At 39.4% G+C, this 14,260-nt stretch overlaps 1 protein-coding gene across 8 annotated transcripts in view; it reads right to left on the bottom strand.

Annotated features, from left to right (window-relative positions):
* cracd (capping protein inhibiting regulator of actin dynamics) overlaps nt 1-14,260 on the bottom strand; it is a 216,741-nt gene that overhangs the window by 50,817 nt on the left and 151,664 nt on the right. For 5 of the 8 annotated variants that reach the window (XM_043690478.1, XM_043690532.1, XM_043690470.1 and 2 more), the window contains one exon: nt 1,462-1,597. The exons of 2 other annotated variants lie outside the window; for them this stretch is intronic. In XM_043690478.1, the coding sequence (XP_043546413.1) occupies nt 1,462-1,581 (120 nt within the window). In that variant the 5' untranslated portion in view covers nt 1,582-1,597. Of the gene's footprint in view, nt 1-1,461; nt 1,598-9,602; nt 9,670-14,260 lie in introns of those variants that run through there. One more of the 8 variants, XM_043690524.1, reaches the window with a different exon arrangement.

Below are 14,260 nucleotides of genomic sequence, written 5' to 3' on the forward strand. Positions count from 1 at the left end.
AAGGTGATAGCTGATACTTTGTCCAGAATTTAACTTCATTCCAAATGACCTGAGCATCAAAACAAGCAAAGGCATATCAATTAGGCTTCAAGATTGAACAGATGCAGGCATGATTTTTAAGAAAATGTTTCCTATATTTTGATTTTATAGTAAAGTGCGTCTGAGCCACATTTCATTTCTCCCAAGAGTGCAGGTATTATGAAGAGCTGTGATACAAATATCATCTGTAAAATATGGACCCATATAACTATATTGTGAAATTTAAAACAAAGGACACTTTGTTAAGGAAATGGTACTGATACAACAACAACATGTTGCACCTACAAAGATTAGGGAGCTTGGATGGTGTCACACAACCAGGAGAATGGTCAGAGAGAGGTCACATGATCCAGTTTGCGAGCAGAATAATTCTTACTCATTTTTAACTCACTAAGAGAGAAGTTGAGACCTGTCTGAGAAAAAAAACAACCCAGCATGTTCTCTGCTTTTTTTTACAATTCTCTTTGGCCATACTGGTTTCTCTTCATGTTTGTGTATGCTTGTAAGAAGTTTGCATACCTTTACAAAATTCAAACTGTTGTCAATAGGCTTCACATCTTTGCTGGACAAAGTTTAGTTTTGGTAATAATCCAGCTATTCATTGTTGCGTACAGAAATCTGAATCTGATACAATTCAGATTTGGACTGTAGGAGGAAACCGGAGCACCCGAAGGAAACCCATGCAGACACGGGGAGAATGTACAAACTCCACACATACGTTGCCTGAGGCTGGAATCGAACTGGGGTCACTGATGCCGTGAAGCAGCAGTGAAAACCACTGAGCCACCAAGCCACTTAAAACCCAAGGCCACAGAAGGACATGTGTTGACTCTAAGTAGTAAATTCTTGCTCTGACTCCATGTTTTGTGTCTGTCTTAGGTATTCTTTGAAATACAGTGGTGATCGTCGTTATTGAAAATACTTAACAAACCTGCACTCTCAAACTAAGCTGAGACATGTGTTTATACAAGATTTTTATAGCCACACATATCGAAGGCTATAGTTTCTGCCTGATTCATGCCAAGGTTCAGAGAGGAAGTAATTCACTTCTCCACTTAGCCATTTGCCAGCAGTAGCAAAGCAATTAAGAAAGAATGTGATCTCATGTGCATATTTTGTAAAAGTAATCAGCAAATGTTAGATTGAAAGTGAGAATCTCAGTGGAACAGCAATTTCCACCTTACAATGCTATTTCACTCCATGCTATTATTTACAGATACTTTCTAAAAGAGAGAATTAAAAACATTTCTCATAAATAAGAGTCTGAGCTAACTCAAACTGGAGTTGGCTTGTGGCCATCATTATTACTACAGAGGCAATAATAGCTGCATGCGTTGGCTCTGGTCACTGCCATACAACCCACATTACAACCTTCCACTCAATACAATGTTGGGATCAGCCTGTTCTTGCAGCACCTCTCACCTGAAGGGTTCGCACTTTTCCTGGGAAGTTTTCTTGGGATGTCACTTCTGCCATTGCTCCATCGCCTGTTGAGCCCTCTGGGATAAAAATACTGTCATGTGATAATGCCCTGGTTCCCATGTTAGTGCTAGCGGACCTGTCAACATTTTATAAATAGGTTACAAAGTATAAATTGCACTAATACCTAGCTTAACTTTATTCATATTAAAACAGAGCAATAAAATCCTGTCATATTTGGTTTTGACATTTTCATTATTAATATATTTTTTAGGATGAGATCCCACATCTTAAAATTAATTCTGAAAAGTATTTATATACATTTTTTGTCAGTGCTTTTACCCACATATATATATGTTGTGAAAATATACATTCATTTTTATGGGAAGATTAAATCCATATTTATATATTTTTAAGCCACTGCATGAATGGACTGGCCAGGTTAAATGCATTATTAGTTTTCTTTAGATTTTTTGTATTGCCTTGATCATCAAAATGACCACTATTGTGCAAATATGAACCAGCTCTGATTCAATCCCCCTTCTGAACATGTCGTTTAAGAAAGGTAACTTAAATGTAGCACTGGAAGATTACCACCACTTCTGAAATCGTGCTGCCTTCAGAAAAAATTATCAGAGGTTTAGGTACATAGAAGCACAGAAAGTATGAGCTACAGTAGGACATTCAGCTCTTTGAGCCTACTTCACCATTTTTCATGATCATTGTTCATTATCCAGTTCCAGTTTTCTCCCCATACCCCTTTATCCCTTTAACCCTAAGGACTACCATTTGCTAGGAAAGGAATTGTGGCAGTGGTTTCATATTGCTTGAAATAATTCCAATCATTGAAGAACTTTTCCAAAGGTAATATATAAATCATAAATGTGAAACAATCCCTTTCTGAAATATCACAAGTGGGGTCTTTCAGCCTGGGCTTAGGGTGTGAGATTTCAATAGTGTGTATCAATTCTGTGTATATTGCCTGAGATTAATATAGTGGAGATTTTTAATCCAAATTATAGCACTTTATGGAAAGGTAAGGTGATGTAATGAGTTCAGTGGACCTTGGAGGACATCGTACCAACCAATCAACTTCTGTCGGTTTCACAATTTTTTTTGTGCCAGGTTAAAATATTTCAAGCATTTTTGGTTTCTGTTCTTGATTCTTCAAAGGGTCTGAATGATTGTCACTTCTATTGACTTGCAGTAAAAAGATTAGATTACTTATAGTGTGGAAACAGGCTCTTCGGCCCAACAAGTTCACACCGACCCTCCAAAGAGCACCCACCATTCCCCTAGACCTAACACTACGGGCAATTTAGCATGGCCAATTCACCTAACCTGCACGTTTTTGGACTGTGGGAGGAAACCAAACAAAGTGCAAACTCCACACAGATAGTTGCCCGAGGCGGGAATTGAACTCGGGTCTCTAGCGCTGTGAGGCAGCAGTGCTAACCACTGTGCCACCGTGCTGCCCAAAGATTTTTGCTTAAGGAAAGTAAGAAATTAATCATTTTTTAAAGCTTTTTTTATGCAGCCTACAGTCTCAATAAGGTTTGTCACTGCTTCTACACAATGTGTGATGGATGGATAGGCATACATCAGCTAAAGCTTGCATAGAGGTGGCTAGATTGTCAAAACCTGCCTCACAGTGAATGAATGGACGATGTGTGGGTGGATTGAGAGGTAATGGAGTGGCATGGAGAATGGGTAGAGGTGTGGATGTTTGAGTGGTGAGGACAAGAGGGCCTTACTTTTTTTATTACCAGGACAAAATCCCACAGCACCAAGTCTGTCTTAGAGAGACCTCTGACCTCTTTCCTGCACTAATCTATCCCAACTGCAGCCTAACAATGAAGATCCCGTAATTTCAATTAAGGTAGGCGGTCTGAGCCTGGAATTCTCCTGACTCCTGCTACATTCTTGCTATTGAGGGAGTCCAGTGACGATTCACCAGACTGATTCCGAAGATGGCAGGACTGCCAAATGAGGAAAGACTGGATTGACCAGGCTTGTACTTGCTGGAATTTAGAAGAATGCTGGGTCATAGAAACATATAAAATCCTTATGGGACTGCACAGGCCAGATAGGGGAAGAATGTTCCCGATGTTGGGGAACTCTAGAGCTCGGACTCACAATGTAAGAATAAGGGCTAAGCCATTCAGGACTGAGATGAGGAAGAATTTCTTCACTCAGAGGGTTGTGAACCTGTGAAATTCTCTTCGACAGGACGCAGTTGGGGCCAGTTCACTAGATATATTCAAGAGGGAGCTGGATGTGGGCCTTGTGGCTGAAGGAATCAAGGGGTATGGGGAGAGGGGTGGGAATGGGATACTGAGATTACATGATCAGCCATGATCATTTTGAATGGTGGTGCAGGCTCAAAGGGCCGAATGGCCTACTCCTGTACCTATTTTCTATGTTTCTATGAAAATTCAAGTTGATAAAGCAATGCACTATACAACGCATTATTTCTCTATGAATTTTGACTATTTTTAAGGATTGCTACTGTCAGAAATAGAACTACGCTCTATATCTACCTGTTTAAACATTAAACATATTGCAAAAATAAGATTGAACAAATAGTTTATTAACAGTCGAACTGTGGTTCCCAATTACAGTTCTTTGACAGTTGTCTCTATAAGACTAATTTTCGAACATTTACCCCAAATTTTGTAAAAGCCACTTTGGAAGCAGGCCTTGGGTTTTTTTTTTGCATAGCAATTCCATCTACATGTGACCTGATGCTGTATGTGTCACAAGTGAGTGCCTCTTGTAAATGAAGGGCAATTATTTTGTAGATGCAATAGCTAATTTTAAAAGTTGTAGCAAAGTCTAAGGAGATTACTACACAAATGAAGATATAGTCAGAAATAACTTCTTTTTCGTTTAAAGAGAAGGAACTCTTAGATATTCTGCCTGACAGAAATCTTGTATTTTACATTTCCAAACCATCACTGCAGCCATTAGTGATGGAGAGAATGCCTCCTTTAACAGCTACGTACATTTTATATTGTTTGAAATTTACCAGTTGTTTTACCTAAATTCGCAATACAAGCAATTCTATCTTTTTTTATATAAGAGGTATCAGCCAAAATTGAATAAATACATAGAGTCATCCAGTATGAGTAAATTCTTTGAGAAAACCCTTATTTAGGTTGAAAACTAAATTTTAAACTGAATTGTATCTTGTCCTATTGACGTCCTGATATTAAAATGGGAGGACAAGTCTTTCATCAGAATTAGAAAACAATTATATCACCTACTAATCAGACAACAGACCAATTTAATTTGGAGTCATAGGAACAGGTCTAGACCATTCATGCCCTCAAGCCTGTTCCACCATTCAATAAGATCATGGCTGATCTGTGGCCTACCACATATTCCTTTCTTTGGCCCATCTCCATTAATACTATTGCTTAACAAAAATGTTTCTATCTCAGATTTAAAATTAACAACTACTTCAGCTCAGTCAACCAGAACAATAACAAATTGTCTGAAGAATTTAGACCAAATTATACATGGCATAAAAATCACAAGAGATTATTTAAGAATTGTGTTCATTTTTTAAAAAATACATATACTATAAAAAAAATCAAAGGGATATATTTGCAAAATTTGTTGATAGCATGACTATGAATCCACTAGTTAAGCAATTTTGAAATGTAGATTAAGTGCCATGTGAAGGTACAGATCATGACAAGATCAACTGACTTAAACAGGGACACATGAACCAAATGCGTCTGGGAGCTTTTGAAGACTGCATCCTACAGTCAGAAGTATAATCAGAAATACATTGCAATATACAAATAAAATGAAGGTAAATGCGACTTCACTTTCGACTTTCTGATAAGATATGATTGAAACATTTTCACACAATTAGGAAATAAACAAATAAAAGTTTTATTTCAGATAGAAACTGGACAACTAATGCAATCAGGTTGAACAAAATCTGACACTACAGTAACAACATGGAGTTCAGTTACATACACTACAATAGTTTTCTGATACATAGCAATATAAACATCAGTTACAAAAGTAAAACATATTAATGTACTGAAATAATCCATTATATCTATGTATATTTTAAAATATTATCTTTCTTTCTAAAGTAGTCAATTGTTGACATAATAAACTTGACTGAAGTCATTTAATGTTATTTAATTACACATATAACCAGTTTAGTATCTATGGAGTTTTGGAAATAATCAGTTAAGAGGAATGTTCCATATTAGATCCCTAATATTATAATAGATTACAAATATAAAGGCTTAACATTCTCCTTATCATAGCCTCCCATTGACTATGCAGTCAGGGAAGCTGAAAGAGATCTTTATGGGTCAAAACAAAGAATACTGAATTGTCTATGCATTATACATTCTGCTAAATTTCTTCTCGCATTACCTGCTGATGCTTACACAGATGTAATCTAGTGTCTTCACTTTACACCCTAAATATTCTAAGATCTTTCTATAGAGCAGAAATCACCTCCTCTACCTTTCAACAGAATGTCTTTGCACAGCCTAAACACATAGGTTGACAACAAAGGTGTTTCTCTGAATTCAAAATTGTACAGAAACCGAAAAGTCAAAATATAATTAACCACCTTTCCAAAAAACTGGAAAGTCAAATATTGATTTAAAGTTATAATGATACCAATTGACTAGTGACAACAGAATTTTAATGTATTTTCAATTTATTATCACCTTTGTAAGTATGTTATACAAATTCTGATGGATATAGATGGAACTATAAAACTTGAAGTATTTGAAGTCGATCCACAATTAAATATAAAACTTTACATAATTAATAGGATCAACTGTCAGTCAGTGCTTCCTTTAAATATTTTGTTTCCCTTGACTGTGTTCAGATTAGTTTTTTGTGTACCTGAATGTATCCAGGTCTTGAGATTTGAATTTTATTTTTTTGTTAATCAAACTCAGCTTGAAACCTGGTCACTTACTAATTGTTGTGCATGTCTTGCAATCTTACAAAAATGCATTAACTTTGCTAAAATGCACCAGAAGTTTCAATGGCTTTCAGGTATAAATTGACTTTTAATGTTTCTAATAATTATTTCTATTCAGTTGCTTTCTTGAACTGCTGCAGATCATGTGTCGTAGGTTAACTCACATGGTTGTAAGGGAGGGAATTCAAGAAAAAAGCTCAGCGGGTCTCACAGCATCTGTGCAGAGAAATCAAAGTTAACGTTTCTGAGCAAGGGTCACCGGGTCTAAAACATTAACCTTGATTTCTCTTCACAGATGTCTTCAGACCCGCTGAGCTTTCAAGAACTTTTGTTTTTGCTTCCGAATTACAGCATCCACTGTATCTTGGAGGAAATTTGGGTGGTTCCCATATATCTGCTGCCCTTCTCATTCCAGATGGAGGTGGTTGTGGAAGGATATCTAAGGACCTTTGGTGAATTTCTGTAGTGCATCTTGTAGATAGTACACACTGCTGCTCCTGAGCCTCAGTGGTGGAGGGAGTGGATGCTTTTGGATGCGGTGCCAATGAACTAGGCTGTTTTATCCTGGATGGTGTCAAGCTTCTTGACTGTTGCTGGAGCTGTAAACATCCAGGCAAATGTGGAGCATTCCATCACATTCCTGACTTGTGCTTTATTGTGGACAGGCTTTGGGAGGCAGGTGATGAGTTACTTGCTACAGGATCCTAGGTTCAGACTAGCTCTTGTAACAATTGTGTTTATATAGTGAGTCCAGTTCAGTTTCTGTTCAATGGTAACCTCCAGGATTTAGGTAATGGGGGATTCACTGACAGTAATGCCAATGAATATCAAGGAACAGTGGTTTAATTGCTTCTTGCTGGAGATAGTCAGTGACCGGCACGTATCTGGTGTTAACATGTGCCACTTTTCAGCCTATGCCTGGATGTAGACCAGGTCTTGCTGCATTTAGACATGGACTGCTTCCATACCTAGGAGTCACAAACGATGCTGAACAGTGAACATTCCCATTTCTGACCTTATGAGGGAGGGAAGGTTGTTGATGAAGTAGCTGAAGATGGTTGGCCCTAGGATATTACCCTGAGAAACTCCTGCAGAGATATCCTGGAGCCAAGATGACTGACCTCTGGTAATTACAACCATTTTTCTATATGCCAGGCATGACTCCAAAGCACTAGGGAGTTTTCCCCGAATCCAATGATTCCAGATTTGCCAGGGCTCCTTAATGCCATACTCAGCTAAATGTCTACTTGGTGCCAAAGGTAGTCATGCCCACTTTATCTCTGGAATTCAGCTCTTTTGTCCATGTTTGAACTAAGCCTGTAATGAGGTCAGAAGCTGAGTGGTCCTGGCGGAACCTGAACTGAGCATTAATGAGCAGGTTATTGTTGAGTAGGTGCCACTTGATAGGACTGTTGATGACACCTTCCATCACTTTCTTGATTTCCTCTCATTTCCAAACAGCTGTCCCTCACAATGTCTTTGTGAAGTGCTGATGCACTGGTCCATAATCCAAAACTGATTCAGTGCAAAACTGACTGAGGACACACACATGTATCTGTAAGCAACCAACTTCATTGAAATGAAGCCTGAAGCCTTGCATCAGGGGTATCGCTTGGGACTGTCTGATCTGGCACGGTAATTATACCCATTATGGACCAGCCAGCTCACATGCTCCGAATATTTGATCATACTCTCAGCTTCACAATGTGGATCATTCATTTTGGCTCTAGACAGTGCTATGGGCCATATCAAAAACTTTAGCAGTGCCAAAGGAGGCTATCAGCAACTGCAGAATTGTATTCCTCCAGAATGTGTGACATCCTGGCCCAGCACAACTTCACACTCTTCGATTTGGGGATTCAGCTATGGTTCAATGGAAAGTGTACAAGAGAAAACTTTGGAGATTAAGCTTTCTCACTCATTGCTTATGGGTTGGATTATACACTTCACAGCCAATGGATTTGAAGATAGAGACAGGGCAAAATCTAGCAGGTTGCTTGCCTGCCACCCACCTGCCCAACCCTACTCACATTGTATCAGTGGCAGGGCTGGTGTCAGATGGGCCTCATTCTGGAGCTGTCCTGGTTTACCAGCAAAAGGAGAGGCCCATGACCTGCAACCAGCTTGGCATATTTTCCTGTGCCTGCTGGAGGCAGCTCCAAAATGTTTCTTCTTAGAATGGCCCTTGGGCTGATGGGAGGGCCCTTCCAAGTGTATCCCCATGGCATCTCAAACCCTGGGTCCCTGAGAAGACCTCGGCCTCATTTGCTAGCCTGGATGCAATGCTGAACAAGTCCTTAAACTCAGAGTGTGGTACCAGCACTGACCTCTGTCTCAGTGGCGCTGCTGACAAACCAGCAGCTCTCTGAAGCAGGACCTCCCATCCCTAAGGGTGGAAGTCCTGTCTCCAGCCAATGCATGGTCAATCAACCATTAAATGGGCAGTTAACTGGGGTGGGCTCCCTCAAACGTTTTAGCTAGAAAGGCAGTGCTGCTAAAACTCCACTCTATATTACAGAGATGTTTCTCGTATATGCAAGAATACCTCCATTAAACTGAAATTACTCATTGTGCAGATGTCACTCATCAGGTTATAGTTAAACAGCTCAATGCTCTAAGTCAGATGCTAGCTGAAGTTAGCAAATCTAAGTCATCTTCTGGCATAGAAGGCTGGGGGCTTTAGAAGATCAAAATGAGGAATTGGTTTTAAAGAGAAACGAGAATAAGCACCAGTACATTATGATTCAGTGTGTAAACTGGAAATCCAAAAGGCTAGCAAGTGAATGCAAGCTTTATCTGATGAAGTTATTCAAAATATTATTTCCAGAATTGTAATATCTAAAAATGGCATGTTCTGATCACATATGAACACAATGTGTACATTTCAGATGGCAAGTTCAGATTGCACCCTTCCTTGCAACCTCTATGTTCTGTTCCGTTTTTCAGAAATGACAGTAATCAACTCCAGTTAAGGCGGTTAGCTTTACTGACTGAATCTGTTTTCCTCAAATTACCTTTGCCATTTATTTTGAATCAAATCAACAGTCAAGCTGATTGCTCTAGACTATTGCTGAATGTAACATAAATCAGAGTTTTTGGTTCATGACTTTAAAGCTCTGCAAGACTTCTTGATTTTGTTTAATCCTTAATTATAAAAAGTTGAAGGAGCTTTTACCTTAATTCATCTTCAGACTCCCCAACACCTGGCTCAAAGCCATTTCGAACATCCTCAGTGGATTGACTGGATTTTAGATTTATTTTCTCAGAAAGTGCCTTCCTTCTCTTTTTACCGAACAGTTTCCTTAATGGTTGGAATTTGCCCTGCTTTTTCTTTTCTGTTAATTGCAAGGATCACATACACTATTGAGTATTTTATGCCAAGGGTTCAATGCTTAGTAAACAGAATAAATAGCATTGTACAATCATATGCAAAGTAGGGTCAAAGTACAATTACTAGGTCAATCAGCTATTTATATAGAATCATACTTGTGTTTCTTCCAAAGTAAAAAGAAACCCAAATACTTGATTATATTTATCCTTAGCACAAATGCTAAGGCCCAGCTTTTTCCCACTCCAAAAACAGGAAAGTTTCCAAAAGGAAACCGAGAACAAACTGAAACTGCCATGCTTTCCAACAATAAGGCTGTCCACAAGCTTTCTGCCAGAATCAGGTTTCTGGATTAGCAAGTCCCACCCACATGAATCTGCTGGCCAATCAGAGGCAGGCCAACCAGGAGTGTCACAGCAGGGCTGTGGCTGTATCTGGAAAACCAGACCCTGTACATCTAGGATGAAGGATCTGGGTGGGTTACTCTTTGGAAGGTTGGTATGGACTTGTTGGGCCGAAGGGCCTGTTTCCACACTGTAGGGGATCTAATCTAAAGCTCTGGGAAGGGAGGTGTTGCTCTGGGAGTGGGAGGTTTCTGAATTTGGAGGTTGTAGAGAGAAGTGAGCTTGAAAGTTGGAAGTGAGGCCAGAGAGGTGGTGGTGAAAGAAAACTCCCTGCTGTAAGTGCATCGATCTTGCACATATCAGTGCAGATCGATGGACACTCCTTCTTCAAATTGCCTACCCAGTTTAACCAGCTGTATAGGCTGACACTTTTTCATGCCACCTGGTACTGGAGGAATTGCAGATGAAATGAGGCCCTTATTGTTGTTAATTGTCCAGTAAAGGCCTCATTTGACACCAGAGTTTAAAGGTTGAGCTTATGTCTGCTAATTGTCTGCCCCTCTTCCACAGTTTAATTTGTGCTCAGGTCTCCTTGGAGAAATGTGGGCATTGCGGGAATACACTGCTTTATCTTCCCCTCTAACTCCATTTTGATTTAGCCACTTCCTCTCTCCCTACCTTCCCCCTCACGTTTGATGGTTCGCATTGTCCATAAGGAGCTTTGCTTATAAATATTTGATTGGGTTATGACTGGTGGTAATTAAAAAGAAAAAGAGAAAAATGTCACAGTGAGTTGGAAAGTCACCCAGTTGTGTGTGACATCATTTTTAGATTAAAAAAAATAAACAAAGGTTGTGCTTGGGTCTTCTTGCCTTGGAGTTATTCCTGTGGTGGCAGGAAGATGGCAGGTAACGTCCCATGAAATGTCACCAGATTAGCTTCATCTCGCACCGCTAACCCCATTGCTTTTCAGGCAGCAAAGGTTCTGTCAGAGATAGAGTCATAGAGATGTACGGCATGGTGGCACAGTGGTTAGCACTGCTGCCTCACAGTGCCAGAGACCCGGGTTCAATTCCTGCCTTGGGCAACTGTCTGTGTGGAGTTTGCACATTCTCCCTGTGTCTGCATGGATTTCCTCCAGGTGCTCCGGTTTCCTCCCACAGTCCAAAGATATGCAGGTTAGGTGAATTGGCCACGCTAAATTGCCCATAGTGATAGGTGAAGGGGTAAAATTAGGGGAATGGGTCTGGGTGGGTTGTTCTTCAGGGAGTTGGTGTGGACTGGTTGGGTCAAAGGGCCTGTTTCCACGCCGTAAGTAATCTAATCTAATCTACAGCACGGAAACAGACCCTTCAATCCAACTCATCCATGCCGACCAGATATCCCAACTCAATCTAGTTCCATATGCCCATATCCCTCCAAACCCTTCCTATTCAAATAACCATCCAGATGCCTTTTAAATGTTGCAATTGTACCAGCCTCCACCACTTCCTCTGGCAGCTCATTCCATACACGTACCACCCTCTGAGTGAAAATGTTACCTCTTAAGTCTCTTTTATATCTTTCCTGATTCACCCTAAACCTACGCCCTCTAGTCTGGACTCTCCCACCCCAGGGAAAAGACTTTGTCTATTCATCCTATCTATGCCACTCCCCTTCCTCTCTTGCCTCCCTTTCTGTCCTATCTGTAGCATTTGTATCCTGGAACATGAAGCTGCCAGTCCTGTCCATCCCTGAGCCACGTTTCTATAATTGCTATGATATGTTAAAATGTAAATTGTCCTGCTGTGCAACAGTTTCTCTCACTGCAGTAACTTTGTGCAATGTGTATGAGGTGGGCAGGGGCATACTGTACTATGTTACTGTGGAACCTAATATGCATTGGTCTTGGGCTCTCTGTGAAACTGTTTTAGAATTTCTTGTGAACTGGAGGAAAGTGAGCAGTACTGAAGTGTTTTGATTCCGTCTGAGAATGAAAATCAGGTAACAATAAGAGAGATTGTATGGATATTACTTATCACCTGGTTAGTGCTTCGAAAGAAGATCAATATCTTTGTCATGTGCATACATACAATCACAAACTGAATTAACTAAAAATGGACAAGAGTTACCATATTTACAGTGTTAAATAACATAGATCACAATGAGAAATTGTCTAATTTCTATATGTTTACAAATTTAGTGATATATAATCTAAAGGATTGAATAGCAGATATCATACAGGACAGAGGGTGATTCCATTAGGAAAGGTGAACCTTGTCCCTCTGTCTATTAAACAGAAACATTCAATGACATAGTCATTCAGATAAAAAGTGGTGAGTTAGCATTCCAGAGTATATCTTTTAAGTATACCCTTTCCAGTAACCTTTTCAGCAATCCAGCAACACTTAATGCTAAATATGTAAATTCAATACAATTTAGGCTTCAGTTAGGAACATTTGAGTTAAAAACTGTTGGTGCACTTGTAATGCTAAATGGGAGAAAGTGCAGACTGCAGATGCTGGAGATCAGACTCAATAATGTGGTACTGGAAAAGCATAGCAGGTCAGGCAGCATCTGATGAAGGGCTTATGCCTGAAACATTGATTCTCCTGCTCCTCAGATGCTGCCTGACCTGCTGTGCTTTTCCAGCACCAATTCTTGACTTGTAATGCTAAATGCAACATATTAAATTCTCACAACTGGATAGAAAAACAATTAATAGCTATCACAGACCCATTATTGGCATACAGCAAAAATACAACATTTCCAGTGAAATGATTATTTAGCCATAGTCTATATATCAACAGTCACAATTATAGAGAGAGATGATTGGTTTTATACAGCTTGAGGGACACCAATCCACAACCACAGAGCCAAATAAAAAGGCAGTCTTGCTTGAGTTAACATAGCCAGGATAGGGACTGAACTCCTACCATTGAAGTCATTCTGTTTCAGAGTCTTGCCATCTAGCCATCTAGCCAGCAAAGCTAACTAACTCCCGCAATGAAGTGATGGTTTGTTATGTTGTTGGACAATCAATTAAAATCAAACACTATGGGGAGAAATACGTAAAAAAAGAGCAGATCCATTTTCAAATTTGTCTCCAACCTTGCCAAAATAATTTAATTGAGCTGCAGATGTCTGTCATCCTCCATAGTCAGCTGCCTTCAATAGGATTAAATGTTAAGTCATTCCCCTCTTCAGCAGCAGCCTGAGTAGGGCTGGAGTGGACAGGAAAGCTGAAGAAGCATTTAGCATGGATTGCCAGTCAAGAGTATATTGAGGCTGAAAGGAGGAATCTTGTTTCTTCTAGTTCCACAATAACATTTAAAACTAATATGCTTCATTTTTTTCATGCTAGAAACCTGTTTGGCTGTGTTCATACCTGCTGTACTCAGGGCAGCCTTATTTGCCCGGAAAAACTTTACACATTTTTTAGGTCTGTTATTATAGCACTGGTAATAGGCTAAAAGCCTTTTAGCTGTTTACAAGGTGCATCCAGAGGTTTTCTGAAGTCATTTAGTATTGGTATCATTATCAGATATCCTTCGGTGTAACACCAAATATTGTTGCCCCTTTTATATAGAAGATGGGGGCTCAGTTATTGATGTTTACCTCTCTGACTTAAAAGCCTAATGTCTTTATGAAAAAAAAATGTTTGTAATTCTTTGTTTGGGAGAAAGAAAACCTATCATACTTTTATCATTGTGATTTGCAAAAAGTTACAAGGGGTAATTTTTCATTTATGATTACTGATGGGAAGTTTTGTAGATAACATATGTCAGAAAGTCATTGTGTCACTTATGCCTGAATTTCAGATCTGTGTCACTGGCCATAGAAACTCTCCACCAGCAAGGCAAAAGTAGGAAAAAGTACTCTTTTGGTTTCATTGGCATACATGCTTTCTCATAAACACTTTTCATGAAAACATTCATTTTTAATGCAACTCGCTAGGTTACAACTTGTTAGGTTCTACCAGAAGTGAGTGACCCCTCCTCCAATTGCAACCCAGGTAAAGGTGGCCATAATCCCTGGCCTCTCTGCAAATAATAACATAACAATCGCCATTTTACTTGTTATCGTGTTCTGCACTTTTCATTCACAAAATGTACTCTGCTATTTGCAAATCATAATAATTATGTGTTGCTAAAAGGTTTCCTTTGTATTTATTTAGCTAGT

The sequence above is a fragment of the Chiloscyllium plagiosum genome, chromosome 1 (assembly GCF_004010195.1).
Source record: "Chiloscyllium plagiosum isolate BGI_BamShark_2017 chromosome 1, ASM401019v2, whole genome shotgun sequence".
Classification (NCBI taxonomy): domain Eukaryota; kingdom Metazoa; phylum Chordata; class Chondrichthyes; order Orectolobiformes; family Hemiscylliidae; genus Chiloscyllium; species Chiloscyllium plagiosum.